Here is a 15203-nt window from a genome sequence, read left to right as displayed (position 1 = left end):
TTCTGCCCTGCCCCCACCCCCGCCCACCTCTGCTTTGCTTTGGGCTAAGAACAAACAGAGCAGGCGGGGCTGAAACAGCATCAGCTAAGGGCAGGTGAGGGCCTGCCCGTTGCCATGGCACCAAGCTGGCCAGGTGTCTTATGTCATCTCCCAGCTTTGTTTGGCCCCAGCCACCACCAAAAACACCAAAAGTTGAGTAAATAATGGGAACTCCAGAATCTCCTGACAGCTGTAAACTGAGCCCAGGACCAGCAGAGGCCCAGGGTGTTGACATCAGTTGCTGTGGCTACCACGCCTCTCCCCACCATGGGTCCTTTTTGAACTTGAAGGAAAGGTTTGTTTCCTTTCTTTCCTAGCAATGGTCCTGGAGAAATGCCGCTCTTTGCCTGTGGAAAGGCTAGAGTGCAGCAGTTACTCCTCGAGCCTCTGGCACTGCCACTGTCGTCGCTGCCACCACCACCACCACCACCACCACAGGGCCAGTGGCTGGTCTGCACCTAGATGCCTCTGCTACTTGTCATTCCCCTGCCTAACAGTTTCCAGTTGGTTCCTAGGGAGATTCTTGCCTGCTCTAGGCAGGCCCACAAACATGTGGCTCCATCCCGAGGCCAGGGACAGCTCTGCCTCTGCTTGCTGGCTTTCTGGGCACTCCCGGTGGCTCAGGCCACAGGGTGTAGTAGACTCTGTCCCTGTGGGACCTCAACTCTCAGCAGCTGCCAAGCTTAGAGGTCTTGGTGGCTTCTTCTTCCCACACCCCTGGTCATTCCTTTCCTGTGTTTCCCACCGCGTGTGCTCTTGCTGAACCCAAAATGTCTGTGACGAGCATCCTCAAACCGCCAGCACCAAAAGCCCAATTCCTAGCATATCCTACCTTACCCTTTCAACAGCATGAGCACTAACAGTCAACGGAACATACAAATGAATAAACTGTGGCTCTATTCAGACAGAATCTCAAGTTAAAGCCCTGGAAAGAAATCCCAGGACAGAGAATTTCTAGAACTCGGAAGAGCTAACCTGCATGCCCTTTGAGAAGAAAAAGAAATGGAAAGAAGTGGAGCCCTGTTGCCAGCCACAGTGGGGTCCCAGGGGTAGCAGAGGGGCGAGGAGAATGCTTGAACTACCTCTTTCTTTCTTTCTTTTCTTTCTTTCTTTCTTTATCTATCTTTTTTTTTTTGCCAGTCCTGGGCTTAAGCTCATGGCCTGAGCACTGTCCTTGGATTTTCTCAAGGCTAGGGCTCTACCATTTGAGCCTCAGCACCACTTCTGGCTTTTTTCTATGTATGTGGTACCAAGGAATCGAACCTGGGTCTTCGTGCATGCTAGGCAAGCACTCTACCACTAGGCCAAACTCCCGGCCCCTGGACTACCTTTTTCTTGGGCTGTTAAGGTTTTGATGCTTTGCCACTTGGCCTCCTATGGCATCTGTGTGGCATCTGTGATATTCTAATGTTAAAAAAAAAAAAAAAGCACAGGGTAGCATGAGGGGTGGGGTGGGGGAGGCGGATACCTGGATCTCAGATCCAACTTCTCAGGCAGCCCCTACCAGTTCCAGTGGAATCTGATTATACAGAGGTAGCCCAGGCCACCAAGTCCCCCAGGGCCAGAGCCACAGTCCTGCCACCTGCTGGAAGTCCCTACCCCAAGCCCTGGCCTCAGGTACCTAATCTGCCGCACTCCTCACGCTTGGTGAAGTATTTGAATCCATTGGCTGCCCGCCGCTCTGCCTTCTCGTGCTTCTTTATGTGCCATGGCAGTTTGGTGGTGATGTTGGTCACAAAGTAGCAGCCAGTCCGGAGACAGTGGTAGTGGCCCCGCATCCGGAACTCACAGTGCTGCATGAAAAGACGAGAGTTAGGACGGGAGTGACACCTGTGACTTCCTGCCTGTCCCAGACGAGGCCCTTGGCACGTGTGTTCTTCCACACTCCCATCCAGAAAACACAATCACATAGAGATCTTTCACAGGGTAAAACATTGCGCATCCCTTTGGGCATTCTATTAACGTGTTCCACCTGGTAGCCCTGCAATCCCTTACTAGAGAATGTCACGTCCAGAACAGAACAGGCATCACTAATTTATCTTGCTATTCAATTCTGTATGGTCTAGGTAGACATTACAAATCTATCCTAGCCCTCCTCCATATGCCCAGACTTTGGCAGACATCACTAACCTTGTCTAGCTGGCTTCCCTGTATGCCCAGATGTAGGTAGACATCAGTAATCGATCTCTAGCAGTTTTTCCTGCTGACCTAGACCTCAGATCCAACTCCTCCGGCAGTCCCTGCCAGTCTTAGGGTAGTGAATCTGATCTGCCCTTTCTTGGCCTGCAGAGTGCTAGCTCTTTATCCACTGAATGAGTCTATTTTAAAATTCCAGGCCTCTAGAGAAAGGGAACAAGCCAATTCCAGGACAGGCAAGAGTGAAGTCAAGAGCAGCGTTGTCCCTAGGGGTTCGGTCTGAAATGACAGACCTCACCAACTTGGCACCAATCTGGACCCCTGCCTGGGGCCTCAGGGGCCTCGGGGCAGACAGTGTCCTTTTCAGAGTCTGGCAAAAGCCAAATTAAAAAGGGTGTGAAAAGCAGAGTGTTTGCCAGGAGACGTTCACCCTGGGCCCTGGTCCTCCCTCGTCCCACCGCTGGCCGGCCCGCCCGCTTCCCCACACTGACCTGGTTGGGACAGAGACACTGCAGGGAATAGTAAGCAAACTGGTCTCGAACATTCACCAGGCTGTTGTTGGGGTTGATGTGGTCCAGGCAGTGGGACTCAGCCTTGCCCGAGGTTTTGCAGACGTACTTGCAGTTCCCAAAGAGACAGTGGAAATGGAACTTGTTGGCGTACTTGCAGTCGGTGGTGAGGCAAGGATCGCTAGAAGGAAACCACAGCCCAGAAGGTCATTGGCATCCCAAGCCCTCCCCCCTTGTCCTGACTGCTTGTGTTGGGGCTCATTCCTCAGTCACCACTGGTGCAATCCAGGGGAATGCCCTAGGCTACCCTCCTGCGCAACAGGATGATTCAGCCAAAGACTACAGATCCCAGCATGCATCCTCCCTCCTTTTAGGAGTTCTGCCTGGTACACCAGGGATGGCAATATGCAGGGTGCCCAGAGCATTGCATGCTGGGACATGTAGTTTCCAACACCACACCTCGGGATTATAGATAAGGATGGCTGCAATCACTTCTTGGATATGAAAATAAGTGATGGTGTTGCCAGCCAGCCCTGGCAAGATACCAGTGAGGGCCTAGCTGGCATGGCATGGCACTGCCTCAGATGTGGCTGACTGACAGGCTGCAGATGGGTGGGCAGGCCTACCAGGAAGCTTGGCTACCATGGAGCCTCAGCAAGTGGGAACATGTGCCCGCTATCAGGTCCTGCGGAGGCTCACAGCTGTCGGGGCTCCCCAAGGTCAGCTGGGGCCTGTGGTGCCCACCCGTTCTGGGAACCCATGAGCCAGAGGAGCGGAAGGAGCCGGTGGGGGCTGGGGGAATGCTGGGCAAGCTCCCGTGGCTGGCCTGTCCATGAAGGCAGAGGGCCAGTGCGCAGCACGGCCCCTGCCCAGTTGCCTTCTGAGCTGCCAGAGGGTGTGGGGTGCCAGCCTTTGGCTCTGGTTGGCATCACTGTGGTCCCAGAGGCTCCACAGTGGGACCATGGACCAGTTTGGGGAAACTCAGGTGGCTACCACTTAGGGAAGAAGGGAGGGGGGGATACAGAGGAGCACTGGTCCCCTCCATGCCATGGGCCCAGCCCCAGTTGCTCAGAGAGGGAGGACAGCTGCTACTCAGGCGGTATAAATAATTCAATTTATTACTTTTATTGAGAACAGGAAGCCGCACACATTACGATACAAAGTCACCGTTCTCGCCGCAAGGAGCCACCACCATTGAGTGAGGAAGGTCCCCTTCCACCCAGGGGCTCAGACCATTGTGCAGGCATGTGTGGGCCTGGAGGGGCCTGGCCCCATGACCCATCCCTGACTTCTGAGCCCTACTCAGCCTGGGCACGTGCTGCAGAGGCCAGCCAAGTGGCCTGGAGGACATGGCCCTCCTTATTTGGCCAAGAAGCTTCCTGAGGACCCCCTCTCCCAGCCCACTGCAGCCAGTCCTTGAGGGATCCCCAAAGCCCCCCACTGCACCTGCCCCTCCCCCCCAGCCCCAATGCTGCTCAGGAACAGGCTGAGAGGCCAGAGCAACAGCTTCTTTGGCTAGAAGGACATGGCCTGACTGCCATGTCCCAGAGGCTGGAAAGAGCCAGCCTAACTGTACAGGGTGAGGAGCAGGGCCTCCTCTCCGTCCTGGCTACACCCCTCCCGAGACGCAGGGACAGGCAGCAGCTCAGGGAGGGACTCACTTGTCCTGGAACTGCAGGAACCCGGGTTTGACCTGGGGCTTGGCGCTCTCTAGAGACGTCGTCGCCAGGGGTGAAGCGGGCAGGTGAGGCACTGACGCGGGGATCTGAGGCATCTGGGGTATGGTGGAAGCCAGCTGCTTCCAGGCGAGCAGGGTAGGGGTGGAGGGTACTGAGGCCGGGCTGGGAGAGGGCCCCTCCAGCGAGGACCCAGGGACTGTGGTGCCAGGGGGTGCTGGAGGGGACGAGGGTGCCAAGGGCTGTTTGGTCTCGGAGGCAGAGGCTGGGAAGGCCTCGGCGGATCCTTTGGCAGCTCCTCCCTCTGTCCGGAAGTGGAAGCTGCGAGAGGAACAAGAGGGCGGCTCAGGCGGGCAGGGGATGGGAATTCCCGGGCTGCGCATGGGCTCATAGGGAGGAGAGGTGCCTTGTGTGACCCCGTCCCAAGGTCAGGGGTAGAGTGTCCCTTCCTCATCCCCAGCATGGATTCTGGAGGTCTTCCATGACCCCACCAGGACAGAAGGACACCAGGACAGACTGCTGTACACACTGGTTCTGAACTTGGGTCTTGATTGGGCCTTAACTCCATCTTCCTACTGTGAGCAGCCTCTGTCCTGAGGCCTCCCTGTTCCTAGGGAGTGGGATCAGGCCCTGTCTTAAGAGAGCCCCTTCTTTCTAGAACCTTCTCTGAGGTTTCCTAGGTAAGACTTGGTAGTCAGCAGGCTTCTGTGTGGACTAGCAGCTGGGCAGGAGAGCTTAGAGAGTCAGGATCTGTTTAAAATATTAACGAGTTCTAAGTTCAATTACAAGCAGTATCTGGGCTGGCCGTGGCCTCCACGTGACTTGCAAATTCATTGCGTTACTTTTAGGTCATAGAGAATCTGAAGATGCCGTAGTATAGTTGCAAAGGCCCTCACCCGGGGTCCCAGCCCTGAGTCTGGGCTGAGCCTCTGCAGCTGGAGCTCAGGGACTCGAGACGGGGCATGCGCAGGTATTGAGATGCGGGCTGGCGCCCAGCACGCTCTCAGGGGAAGCAAGGCCCAGCCTTCCTGGGCAGCGCGTCTGACAAGCCAGGTCCTGCTTGAAGAGTTGCCAGAGCCTGGTGCCGGCCAGGGACCAGGCATGAATGGGACACTGTATCCCTGGGACCCCCCACTCACTTTGCATGCTTGATGGCCCCGTCCAGGGTGCTGAAGAGCGCGCCACACTCCTCCACCACACAGTGGAAATGGGCCTTGTGGAGGAAGTCACACTGGGCATCGCAGAAGTCCTTGGTGCCAAACCTAGCAGAGGAGCCATCTAGTTACCAAAGAGCCTCAGGCGGCCCCTGGGCAAATAGGGGCTGGCTACCAAGGCAATAGACTCGGCCCGCCCCTCCTCTCCCAGGCCCTCACCTTCGGAGGTACACCTTCCAGGGCTCAGAGAGCTTGTCCTGAACCAGCGTCTTCACCACCTTGCCCAGGAAGGGCGAGGCCTCAGCGGCGGGGCTCCCCTCTGCTTCTGCCTGGATGTTCAACAGGCTGCCGAGGCTGGGCTTGGCCTGAGACATCTGGGAGGACAGAGGTGTGGCTGCAGTGCCCTGACCCCGCCTGGACTGACCTAAAGGAGGATTCCCCATCTCCCCAGGAGACGCAGGGCCCCCAGGACTCCTCTGCAGCCCAGCTGCTAGAACCATCCGTCAAGCTGAAGCCGCCACTCGGGGCACACTGCAACCCATCTCTCCCCAGACTTTGCGGCTCCCTGGTTATTTTCCTGCCAGAAGATTTTCAAAAGATGTAGGAGGAGGAGCGGGGGGGGGGGGGGGAAGGAAGGGGGAACCCCTATGAATCCCTTGAGAACAGAAGGCATACAAAGGAGGAGCAGGGAAGGAGAGATGAGTCGAATGAGTGAGGGCAAGATGTCAGCTGCTGGGGAGGGGGGAGGAGTGGGTGGCACACAGGCTCCTCAGAAAGCAATGAGAATGTGCCAGGGGCAGAGGATGGAGGAAGGAGAAGGACAACAAGACAACAAGCAGGAGAGGGCAGGGCAGAGGGCGGCAGTTCCAGCCCGGCTGAGGCCAGCTGGGTTCCACCCACCCCGTGAGGTAGAGCCCAGGCCGGGCTCGCTCTTCAATGCAGTCACTTGTGTAGAGTAACCAAATTAATCTTGCTGCAGTCAAATTTATCATGTGAAGGGGAAAAATATATTTGAGATGATGTATAATTTACAAAGACCTTGCATTATTTAAAATAAATATTCTGGAGCAACCTCTCCGGAAGGCGTCCGGGACCATTACTCAATCTGAAAAGTGGGAATTGATGCTTTTCACTTTGGGACCCCCCCCCCACCCCTCTGTCCTTCTTAAATGAACACAAAATATATAAAATAAATAAATAATATTAATAACTAAGGGTGAGAAAAGTTAGAGGGTCCTGGAAAAGCTTTTGGAGTTCTCCATGTGGGGGGGGCGGGAGGTGTCAGAGGCTGGAATATATTTCTTCAGCCAGTTCATTAAATTAATTTGTAAGCAGTGGCTCTGAAATTATATTCGATGAAAAATGGCCTCAAAATTTAAATGGTACAAACTCATCTTATTAGAGGGAAAACATTAAAAAACAAACACATCCCCCCACCCCCCAGCCCAGCTTTAATTTCTCTGGGTGGGGGAATAGGAGGCGTGTGATGGATGGTTCTTACCTTATTCATAAGCGAGGATAAAAGAGATGAATTTGCCGGGACTGCGTGGCCATTTGATTCATTACTAGAACACACAAACCAAGGGACTCAGCTCAGACATCTGCAGGACTGGGCCCAGAGACGCACCCCTCCCAGCCGGTCCCAGCGCTGGCTCTGACCCTGCCTGCTGCAGCTGCCTGACCAGAAGGGTGCACCCCGAGTGGGAAGGGGGACCAGGAGGCCTTGCCAGGGTCCAGCTTGGACGGTGCTGTTGCGGGCCTCCTCTCGGGGGCCTCCTCTCCGGGGCCAGTCTGGCTCTGCAGCAGCCCCTCCTCACCTGGACTCCTTCACAGTCAGGTCTAGACTGCGATCTTGGGAGACTTCGTGGGGGCCTGGGGTGCCAGCGCTCTCACCGGGCTCCTGCTTCACCTGGGCCTGGGGGAACCTGGCAGGGGTGACCTGCTGCCCGCTTCCTGCAGGGGAGGGAAGATGGGGTTCAGAGGAGCTCAGGGTTCTCATGGGTATCAGTTCTGTTCCCCCAGCAGGAGGGAGGGTGGGGGCTGGGTGGGCAGGGGCCCAAAGGGGGCCTGGCTGCTGGTCAGCGATTCTCCGCAATGACGTGATCGTTTTCGACGCTTTCCCCTGTGTGGCAATTCTTTAAGTGATAATTATTGCAAAATTATGTCAAAGTTGTCCGGGCTCTGGGCCTCGTGGAGGAGAAGGGCGGGAGGCTGAGGAGGGGGTTGGGGCGGGGGCGAGGACCCTTCATTTTCTCCACCAACTGTCACAGTCGATTTGTGGGGCTGCCGTTTAAGCTTTTATTAAAGACTCTGTTAATGTTGAGGGAAAGTGGCAGATCTGGACTGGGAGCGGCCCCTCCACGGTCCCTGGCCTGCTGTTGCCCAGGCGACGGCCCTGCCTGCACTGAGCATGCCCGGGGAGGGCATCTGCTGTGTCAGGCCTATTGGGGCTGACGACCAATCAGGGTGGTTCAAACTGTGTGACCTCGTCCCGTCAAGCTGTCCAGCGTAAGGGGCTCCAGGCCCACCCCGGTGACCTGGCTGGGCCTGGCGGGGAGCTGGGCAGGAAGAGGCTGCAGGAGGCTGAGCAGAGCAGGAGGGAAGAAGTTGCTGACAGGAAGGTGTCCACCCAGCCTGTTCCACAATCCCCAAGTGACTGAAATATTAATTTGCCCCAAGGCGCTACAGCGGAGCGGGCTGCTTCACAGACAGAAAGTGGCGTTTTATTAAAAATAAAGGAAAAATGGTTTCCCTCCCCGCTTGACCTTTCTGGTGGAGAAAGGAGATTTTCCGCCTCTGAGGAAAAGAAGGTAGTTGGCAGTCTGGTGACTGAGCCCAGAGCGGCCCCCGTCCTGCAGGGTCTCTGCCACCCTGAGGCCTGTGGTCAGGGCGGACCTCTCCACTACCACGCAAGGAGTGGAAGTGCCACGTGACACCCGAGTGCCCTACTGGACAGGAACTTCTCCCAAGTTATCTGCCTTTCCAGGTCCCCAGGGAAACGGGACCCCCGTGCAGCGCCAGTTCCCCGGTGGACGTGTGTGCTGAGCCCCGGCCCCACAGCCATGCTACTGAGGACAGTCGTGGTCTACGTCACCACATGGGCCTTGCCTGGGTCCCCAGCACCCCGTTCAGTGTCAGCTCCCAGCAAGCACCAGTAAGCTGCTCTCTGTAAGCACCCATGGTTGCTGAATGAATGAATGAATGGATGGATGGAGTGAACCACCTCCCAGATGAGCTGAACTCTTTTTGAGGGCTTAGAAAACAAACTGATCTTTGAAGGAAACAGAAGAAAGAGGAGGAGAAAAAAGGGAGGAAGGCCGGGCGAAGTGGCTCACACCTGTCATCCTAGCTACTCAGGAGGCTGAGATCAGAGGATGGTGGCTCAAAGCCAGCCTGGACACTAAAGTCTGAGAGACTCTTATCTCCAATGAACCACTAGAAAACCATAAGTGGTGCTGTGGCTCAAGGGGTAGGGCAGTAGCCTTGAGCTGAAGAACTCAGGGACAGCACTCAGGCCCAGAGTTCAAGCCCCACAACAAAGAGAGAGAAGGGGGGAAGGAGGGAGGGAGAGAACGTGAAAGGAAGGACTAAGGAAGAGACAGTAGGAGAGCTGTCCTCATAGCAGCCAGCAGGGCCAGCAGTGAGCCTGTGACTCCGGCTTGCACTGTCCGATAGAGTGGCCATGGGCACGCATGGATACTCAGTTACAGAGGCAATGGCTCTCCTCAGGCACCGCTGCCAGCACATCATAGCTGCCCACGCTGTCATGTGGACAGTGCTGAGAAGAAGGGCCTGCCAGCCAAGGGCTGCTGGCTCACGCCTGGAATCCTAGCTGCTCAGGAGGCTGAGATCTGAGGATTGCAGCGCTCAAAGCCAGACTGAGCAGAAAAGATTGTGAGACGCTTATCTCCAAGTAACTAGCAAACACGCACACGCGCACACACACACACACACACACACACACACACACACACACACACACACACACACACACACACACACACACAACAAGCTGGGAAGTGGAAACAGAACCGTGGCTCAAATGGTATAGTGCTGGCCTGGAGCAAAACAGCTCAGGAGCAGCACCCTGACTCTGAGTTCAAGCCCCGATACTCATAGGCATGTGCAGACAAGTGCGCATACACGCATGCGTGTGCGACTGCGTGAGCTCGCACACACACATACACACACACACAAAGTTCTACTGGGGAGAAGCTGGATAGCAACCCTCAGCCTGGACGGGCTGTTCAGCGTCCAGGTGTCGGGGCCATCACCCTGCCACTAGGCTAGACTCCTCCCGCTCCAGGTCAGCTGGAGAAGACCTGAGGGAAGAGGGTTCTAGAACAGCTCTCCTTGAGGGCGCATCAGTGACACGAGTGTTCAGCAGACAGGGAGCCAGCGCAGGGCGCGGGACCAGTGCCCTGCTCCACAGATGGAGAGGCAGAGGAATGAGCGTCCTGAGCACTTGACTGGAATGAGGGGCCCCAGAGAGGAACCCAGGCAGAGAGGGGGCGCTGGTGGGCAGAGACCAGGGGCCAGGCACACACTCTTCCCAGCCCCGCCCTGTCCTGCTTGTCATGAGCACGGGAGCCTGCTGGGTCCAGAGGTGCTTCCTTCCTGGGGAAGGCCCGGCCTGCTCACCTGGGTCAAAGGTGGCAGAGGGCTTGAGGGCGGCTGCAGCTAGTCTGGCCATCATGGGTGAGATGAGGCCTTTGCTTGCAGAAATCCTCTCCATGATGGAGGCAGGGGGCACCGGGACGGAGGTGGCGGCCACCGGCGCTGAGTCTCCAGCTCCTGAGGCCACCAGAGCTGGTGGATCAGGAGTTGCCCCGGATGACAGGGCACCCAGCAGACCGGGGGCACCCACCGGCAGCGAGGTACTCCCACGACCAGGAAGGAGGGGAAAGTAGGATGCGGTAGTGGGCAGGCCTGAGTTGGAGAGGGCCAGGGCCAGGGGGATGGAGCCAGGCAGGCCCTGGGGCAGCAGCCCAGCGATCTTGCTGTTGGGTGGCTTGGTGGCACCGGGCACGGCCTCAGAGGTGGCGGCGGCCGCAGCCAGCGATGCGGAAGACTGCTGGCTGGTGGGGGAGGCGCTCAGGCTGGAGTTCTTGCTGCTCAGGGCAGAGAAGTCGACGAGGTCATCGTTGCTGGACTCCTCATGCTCCGTGTCCTTGGCGCCCAGCAGTGAGGTGGGCAGCCCCAATGTGCCCGAGGAGCGGATGTGCCGGCGCTCGTGCTTGCGCTTGTGCGAGGTCATCTGGCTGGTGGAGGTGAAGGTGAAGCCGCAGCCAGCGCGGATGCAGTGGAAGTGGTTGGTGGCCTTGCTGTACACACAGCCTTCGTACTTGCACTCCTCATACTTGTAGAACTTCTTGAACCCGTCCTTGGCATAGGCATCGTCCTTGATGTGGTAACTCTTGTGCTTCTCAATGTCACACTTGTTCTTGAACGTGAACGTGCAGCCTGGGCGCCTGGGTGAAACATTGGGAATCTGATCAGAGCCTCATGGGACTCAGGGAGGCCCCGCCCTGCTCCCTGCCCACCAACTTCCTGGGAGGAGCTGGATGCTGCTGGCTCACGCCTGTCATCCTAACTACTCAGGAGACTGAGATCTGAGGATCATGGTTCAAAGCCAGCCTGGGAAGAAAACTCCGTGAGGCTCTTATTACCCACAAACCACCACAAAGTTGGAAGTGGGAGCGTGACTCAAGTGGTAGAGTACCAGCCTTGATTGAAAATGCTAAGAGACAGCATCCAGGCGCTTATTTCAAAACCCTGGACTGATACACTCCCACGTGCGCGTACACACACACACACACACACACACACACACACACACACGCACACCCTTCAGCAGTTCCTGACCTTTGTCCTTTTGCCTGGGAGGAGATGGACCTGGCTGCCCTGAGGGTGAGCTTCCCTGCCAGTCTCCCAGCCTGGGCAGTCCCGTGGGCTCGCCCTTTACCTGCAGTGGAAGTGTGTGGTTTTCTGCCCATAGAACTGGCAGTCGGCGGTGCCGCAGTCCTCAGTGGCTCGGAAGCGCTGGAAGCCATCGTTGATGAGCTGCGTGTTTTTCTTGTGGAAGTTCTCGTGGGTCATCACGTCGGAGGTGCTCGTGTACACCTTGTTACAGCCCACCTAAGGCAGGCCAGAATGGCTGTCAGGGGAGGGAAGCCAAGCCCGGCCCTCCTGGACCAAGGCCAGTACAGCTGGGCGTGGCTCCGGACCAAGGGCCTCTGCTCCAGGGAGCTCTGGCTCCTCAGATCAGCCCAGACTGGGGAGCAGAGCCCCTCTAAGGACCTGTGTGCAGGGAGAATGAGGCTGTCCTTGAACCTCTACTCACTTCCTGGTGAGGGAGCCATGCTATCTGGAGTTAGGTTGGGCATTCTACACAGTGGCCATACCTCGAAAGCCCTCACAGGGTGGATGGGGCGTGGGGAGGGGGGAGGGCACAAGCCCTGGAGCTTACCTTTAATTCAGGGGTTTGCTTAATGGATGGTTCCTGGGCACAAGGCCCTCCCATCCACCGCAGCTTGGCCAGGCAGACAACGTTGCCATATTGAGTAAAAAAAGCAGTGGCTCTGAGCGCCCTTGAAGGCTGGGCTGTGCCAGTGTCTGCACCATCTCAGATCTGGGGGGGCAGCCCCCCTTTCCTTGCCCAGGTTGTTTCCCATAACAACCCCTGACAGACACCGAGGAGGCGCAGGCTGCTATGTGCAACCTAAAGTCGCTCCCTCTGGACCTGACACCTTGAAAAAGCCCAGACTCAGTGTGGCATTAAAACAAAGAATTAAACAAAAACCTCCCCAGGAATCATTTGCAATGCTACTCTTGGTGTTAAAGCCTGAAAAATGTCGGTCTGTATAAACAGCTCACTGAATTCCCCCCAACACCAAGTATGGCCACAGGGAAGGCCCCCACAGACTGGCCACCAGACTCTGGCCACGTCGGAGCCTCTGGAGCACTCGGTGTGCCAGCTGCCCCTCCATGCTGGGCTAGGAGGAAGGGAGGCCGGTGGGGGCTTGAGTTGCAGTCACCTGCATGCAGTGGTAGTGCGTGCTCTTCCCGTTGAGGTGGCAGCCGTGGTAGTAGACGCTGCAGTCGTCCAGTGGGCTAAAGCGCATGAACCCGTGCTGCAGGGAGTTGTCCCGCTTCTTGTGCATGTTGTAATGCCGGATGACGTCCTGCTTACTCGTGAACCTCTGCCAGGAGAGAGCGCTGAGTTGGCAAGGGCCCCTGCCCCTAACCCATGTGCCAAGGCTGACTGCCCGGGCCAGGGCTGGACCCAAGGCCCTCAGGTCACCCTAAAAATAACCCCTCCGAGGGCCAGGGCAGTCCAGACTGCCTGGCCAGTTCCCAGACACTGGCCATGGGCAGGGACGAGCTGGAAGGCTCAGAGACCCCTCCTAACCATCTCTGACTGCCCAACAGTACCACCTCCCCCCCGGGCACATAAGAAGCACAGTCCCTGCCACGGCATCAAGGGCTCGGATGGGTGACAATGCACCCGACTTGTGGCCATGTGTCTGAGCTGGCAAAGCAGAACCACCCTGTGCAGCCTGCCTGGCACCACAGATCACGAGCCCTGCCCGGTATCACCAACCTCAGAAGACTGTGGGCAGAGTCAAGCCAGCATGGGGGCAGGCTGGTGGGCACAGCCACGGGTTATGCTACATTCCCAGCGAAGGGAAAGCCCAGCACACTGACGGCTGGAGACCCGACTGGGGGCTTTCTTCGCTGGAATCCAGGTTATGTGGGTGGGCTGCTGGCCGGCTCGTGTGCCCTGCCTGATCAAGCAAAGTCGAGGGCCCACCTAGGCCCAGGCCCCCTTCCGCCTCTGACAGGCGGGGTGGCCCATACCTGGTAGTTGCACTCAGGGTCCAGACAGTGGTAGTGCTCACGGTACTGGTAGGCGCAGTGGATGTGGCCGCAGTGCTGGCTGCCGGAGAACCTGAAGGGAACAGCAGAGGGGTCAGCCCAGAGCCTCTCCGCCGGGGCCTTAGGTCTGACCTCTACACTGTGGTGGTCCAGACAGCCTGGGTGCGAGCGGGGAGAGACCGACAAAGTAGTCCAGGCCTGGGGACCGCAGGGCCAAGCATTAAGGCTGTCAGCAATCCCAGCTGCCCGCCAGTCGCTGCCTGAGAGAGAGTGCCAGGTGAGACAGGCCTGGCACCCAGGTGGGTAAGGAAAGTAGAGCAGGCCACAAGCCACAAATCAGAGGAGGGACAGACAAAAGGCCTGGAGCTTCTGCAGGTGGTGACCTGGCCCATCCCCACACACCCACCCTCTGCCTAGGCCTGGCTAGGGAGAGGACCTGGCTGCAGCAGGCAGAGCGTTGCTGCTGCGAAGTGTTAAAGGGCTCTCTCTGTTCTGGGCTTTTCCTGACAGTTGAAACAGTCCAGAGTTATGAATTTTTAACGTAGAGCATCTGTTTGGCTTCCCATGGTGGGAGCTCACTCTCCAGCCAAGTGCACAGCCAAGAGCCCCACGCCACCCAGCACCCCCAGCCCTGCTGCCGCTGGCAGGGTGCAGAGCGCACAGCCCTGGTGGTGGCCGTGCCTGGTGGGGGGGGGGTTCTGAGAGTGGGAAAGTGGGGGATTCATCCAGGCTCCCATTGTGGATGGTGGAGTTTTGGGGTTTCGGGAGACAGGGGAAAACTACTCACAAATAAATATTTAAGCTGGAGCTGCCAAAAGGACCATCTGCTAAGGCCCCGATAATAACGATGGTAATAATAAGAGAGAGAGAGAGAGAGAGAGAGAGAGAGAGAGAGAGAGAGAGAGAGAGAGAGAGAGAGGAAAAGAAAAGACAGAAGAGAGTAGAACGGGGACAACAGAGGGACAGGGGGCAGAGACAGAGACAGGAAGAACTTAGATGATCATAGAAAGAGCTGCTGCCAGGCCCAGCCTCGGGGGACCTGGGCTTCGATTTGTTGAGGGTTCCACTGCCTTTGGATGGAAAGGAGTGGACCTGGAGCCCACTATCATCAGGGCCATTCCTAGGGGTCCAGTGGGCCACATCAGAGGACAACTGTCTCACAGCTCCCCAGTGGCCATGGCTCCACTAAAAGCCCTGTGTAGGGACCGAACCCAGAGCAGCTGTGGAGTAGGGCCTGCAGCCTGGCCTGCAATGGAGCCCCTTGTCCCCTAGCCCTACCTGGGGGAAAAAAAAGCCATTTAAGGACTATGTGGCTGAAGTGGTCAGTTTAGGGACAGGAGTGAGAGGGGGCGGGAGGAGGCAGCTCAGCCCCTCCCCCTCCCTGGATGTTCCTGGCTCCCCCGCCTCCTCTCCACAGTCTCCTCCCTAGAGGCCTACCTGGCAATATATTTCTGGTAAATGTTTACATCTTCGGTGACAGCTGGTTTATCTGTGGGCAATCCATTCCTGGTGAGACACACAGGGCACAGCTGATTAGTGGAAAGGGTGGCCTTGGGCCCCCAGGAGTATCTGGTGGGCAGCTCCCTGTCCCGCACCCTGGCCCCTTTCTTTTGGGTTCTGCAGTAGGCTCAGGATGGGACTGAGAAAGGCTCTTGGTAGAACCCTGGCAGGGGCTCAGTTAGGCCAACTCTGATGAGAACTGGGCTATCCAGAGAAGGCGAGGCCAGAGGGCTAGAGGCCCAGCCAGGCCAAGAATCCACCTGGGCAGGAAATCTGAGAAACTGGAGCCTGGCTCCCAGCATGCACCGAGC

At 57.3% G+C, this 15203-nt stretch overlaps 1 protein-coding gene across 2 annotated transcripts in view; it reads right to left on the bottom strand.

The window, feature by feature from the left end:
• Positions 1–15203, bottom strand: part of Casz1 (castor zinc finger 1) — a 117144-nt gene that overhangs the window by 4789 nt on the left and 97152 nt on the right. For both annotated transcript variants that reach the window (XM_090335837.1, XM_090335836.1), the window contains 12 exons: positions 14830–14898; positions 13375–13465; positions 12552–12716; positions 11480–11652; positions 10156–10985; positions 7332–7467; positions 7016–7079; positions 5734–5888; positions 5500–5622; positions 4346–4681; positions 2667–2865; positions 1661–1832 (listed from right to left, as the gene is read on the bottom strand). In XM_090335837.1, the coding sequence (XP_090191963.1) occupies positions 1661–1832; positions 2667–2865; positions 4346–4681; positions 5500–5622; positions 5734–5888; positions 7016–7079; positions 7332–7467; positions 10156–10985; positions 11480–11652; positions 12552–12716; positions 13375–13465; positions 14830–14898 (2513 nt within the window). The remainder of the gene's footprint in view (positions 1–1660; positions 1833–2666; positions 2866–4345; positions 4682–5499; positions 5623–5733; positions 5889–7015; positions 7080–7331; positions 7468–10155; positions 10986–11479; positions 11653–12551; positions 12717–13374; positions 13466–14829; positions 14899–15203) is intronic.

Source organism: Megascapheus bottae, chromosome 6, assembly GCF_031878675.1.
Source record: "Megascapheus bottae isolate mThoBot1 chromosome 6, mThoBot2.hap1, whole genome shotgun sequence".
In the NCBI taxonomy this organism is placed as follows: domain Eukaryota; kingdom Metazoa; phylum Chordata; class Mammalia; order Rodentia; family Geomyidae; genus Megascapheus; species Megascapheus bottae.
The sequence above is the reverse complement of the archived record's forward strand: the minus strand, read 5'-3'. Positions and strand labels throughout refer to the sequence as shown.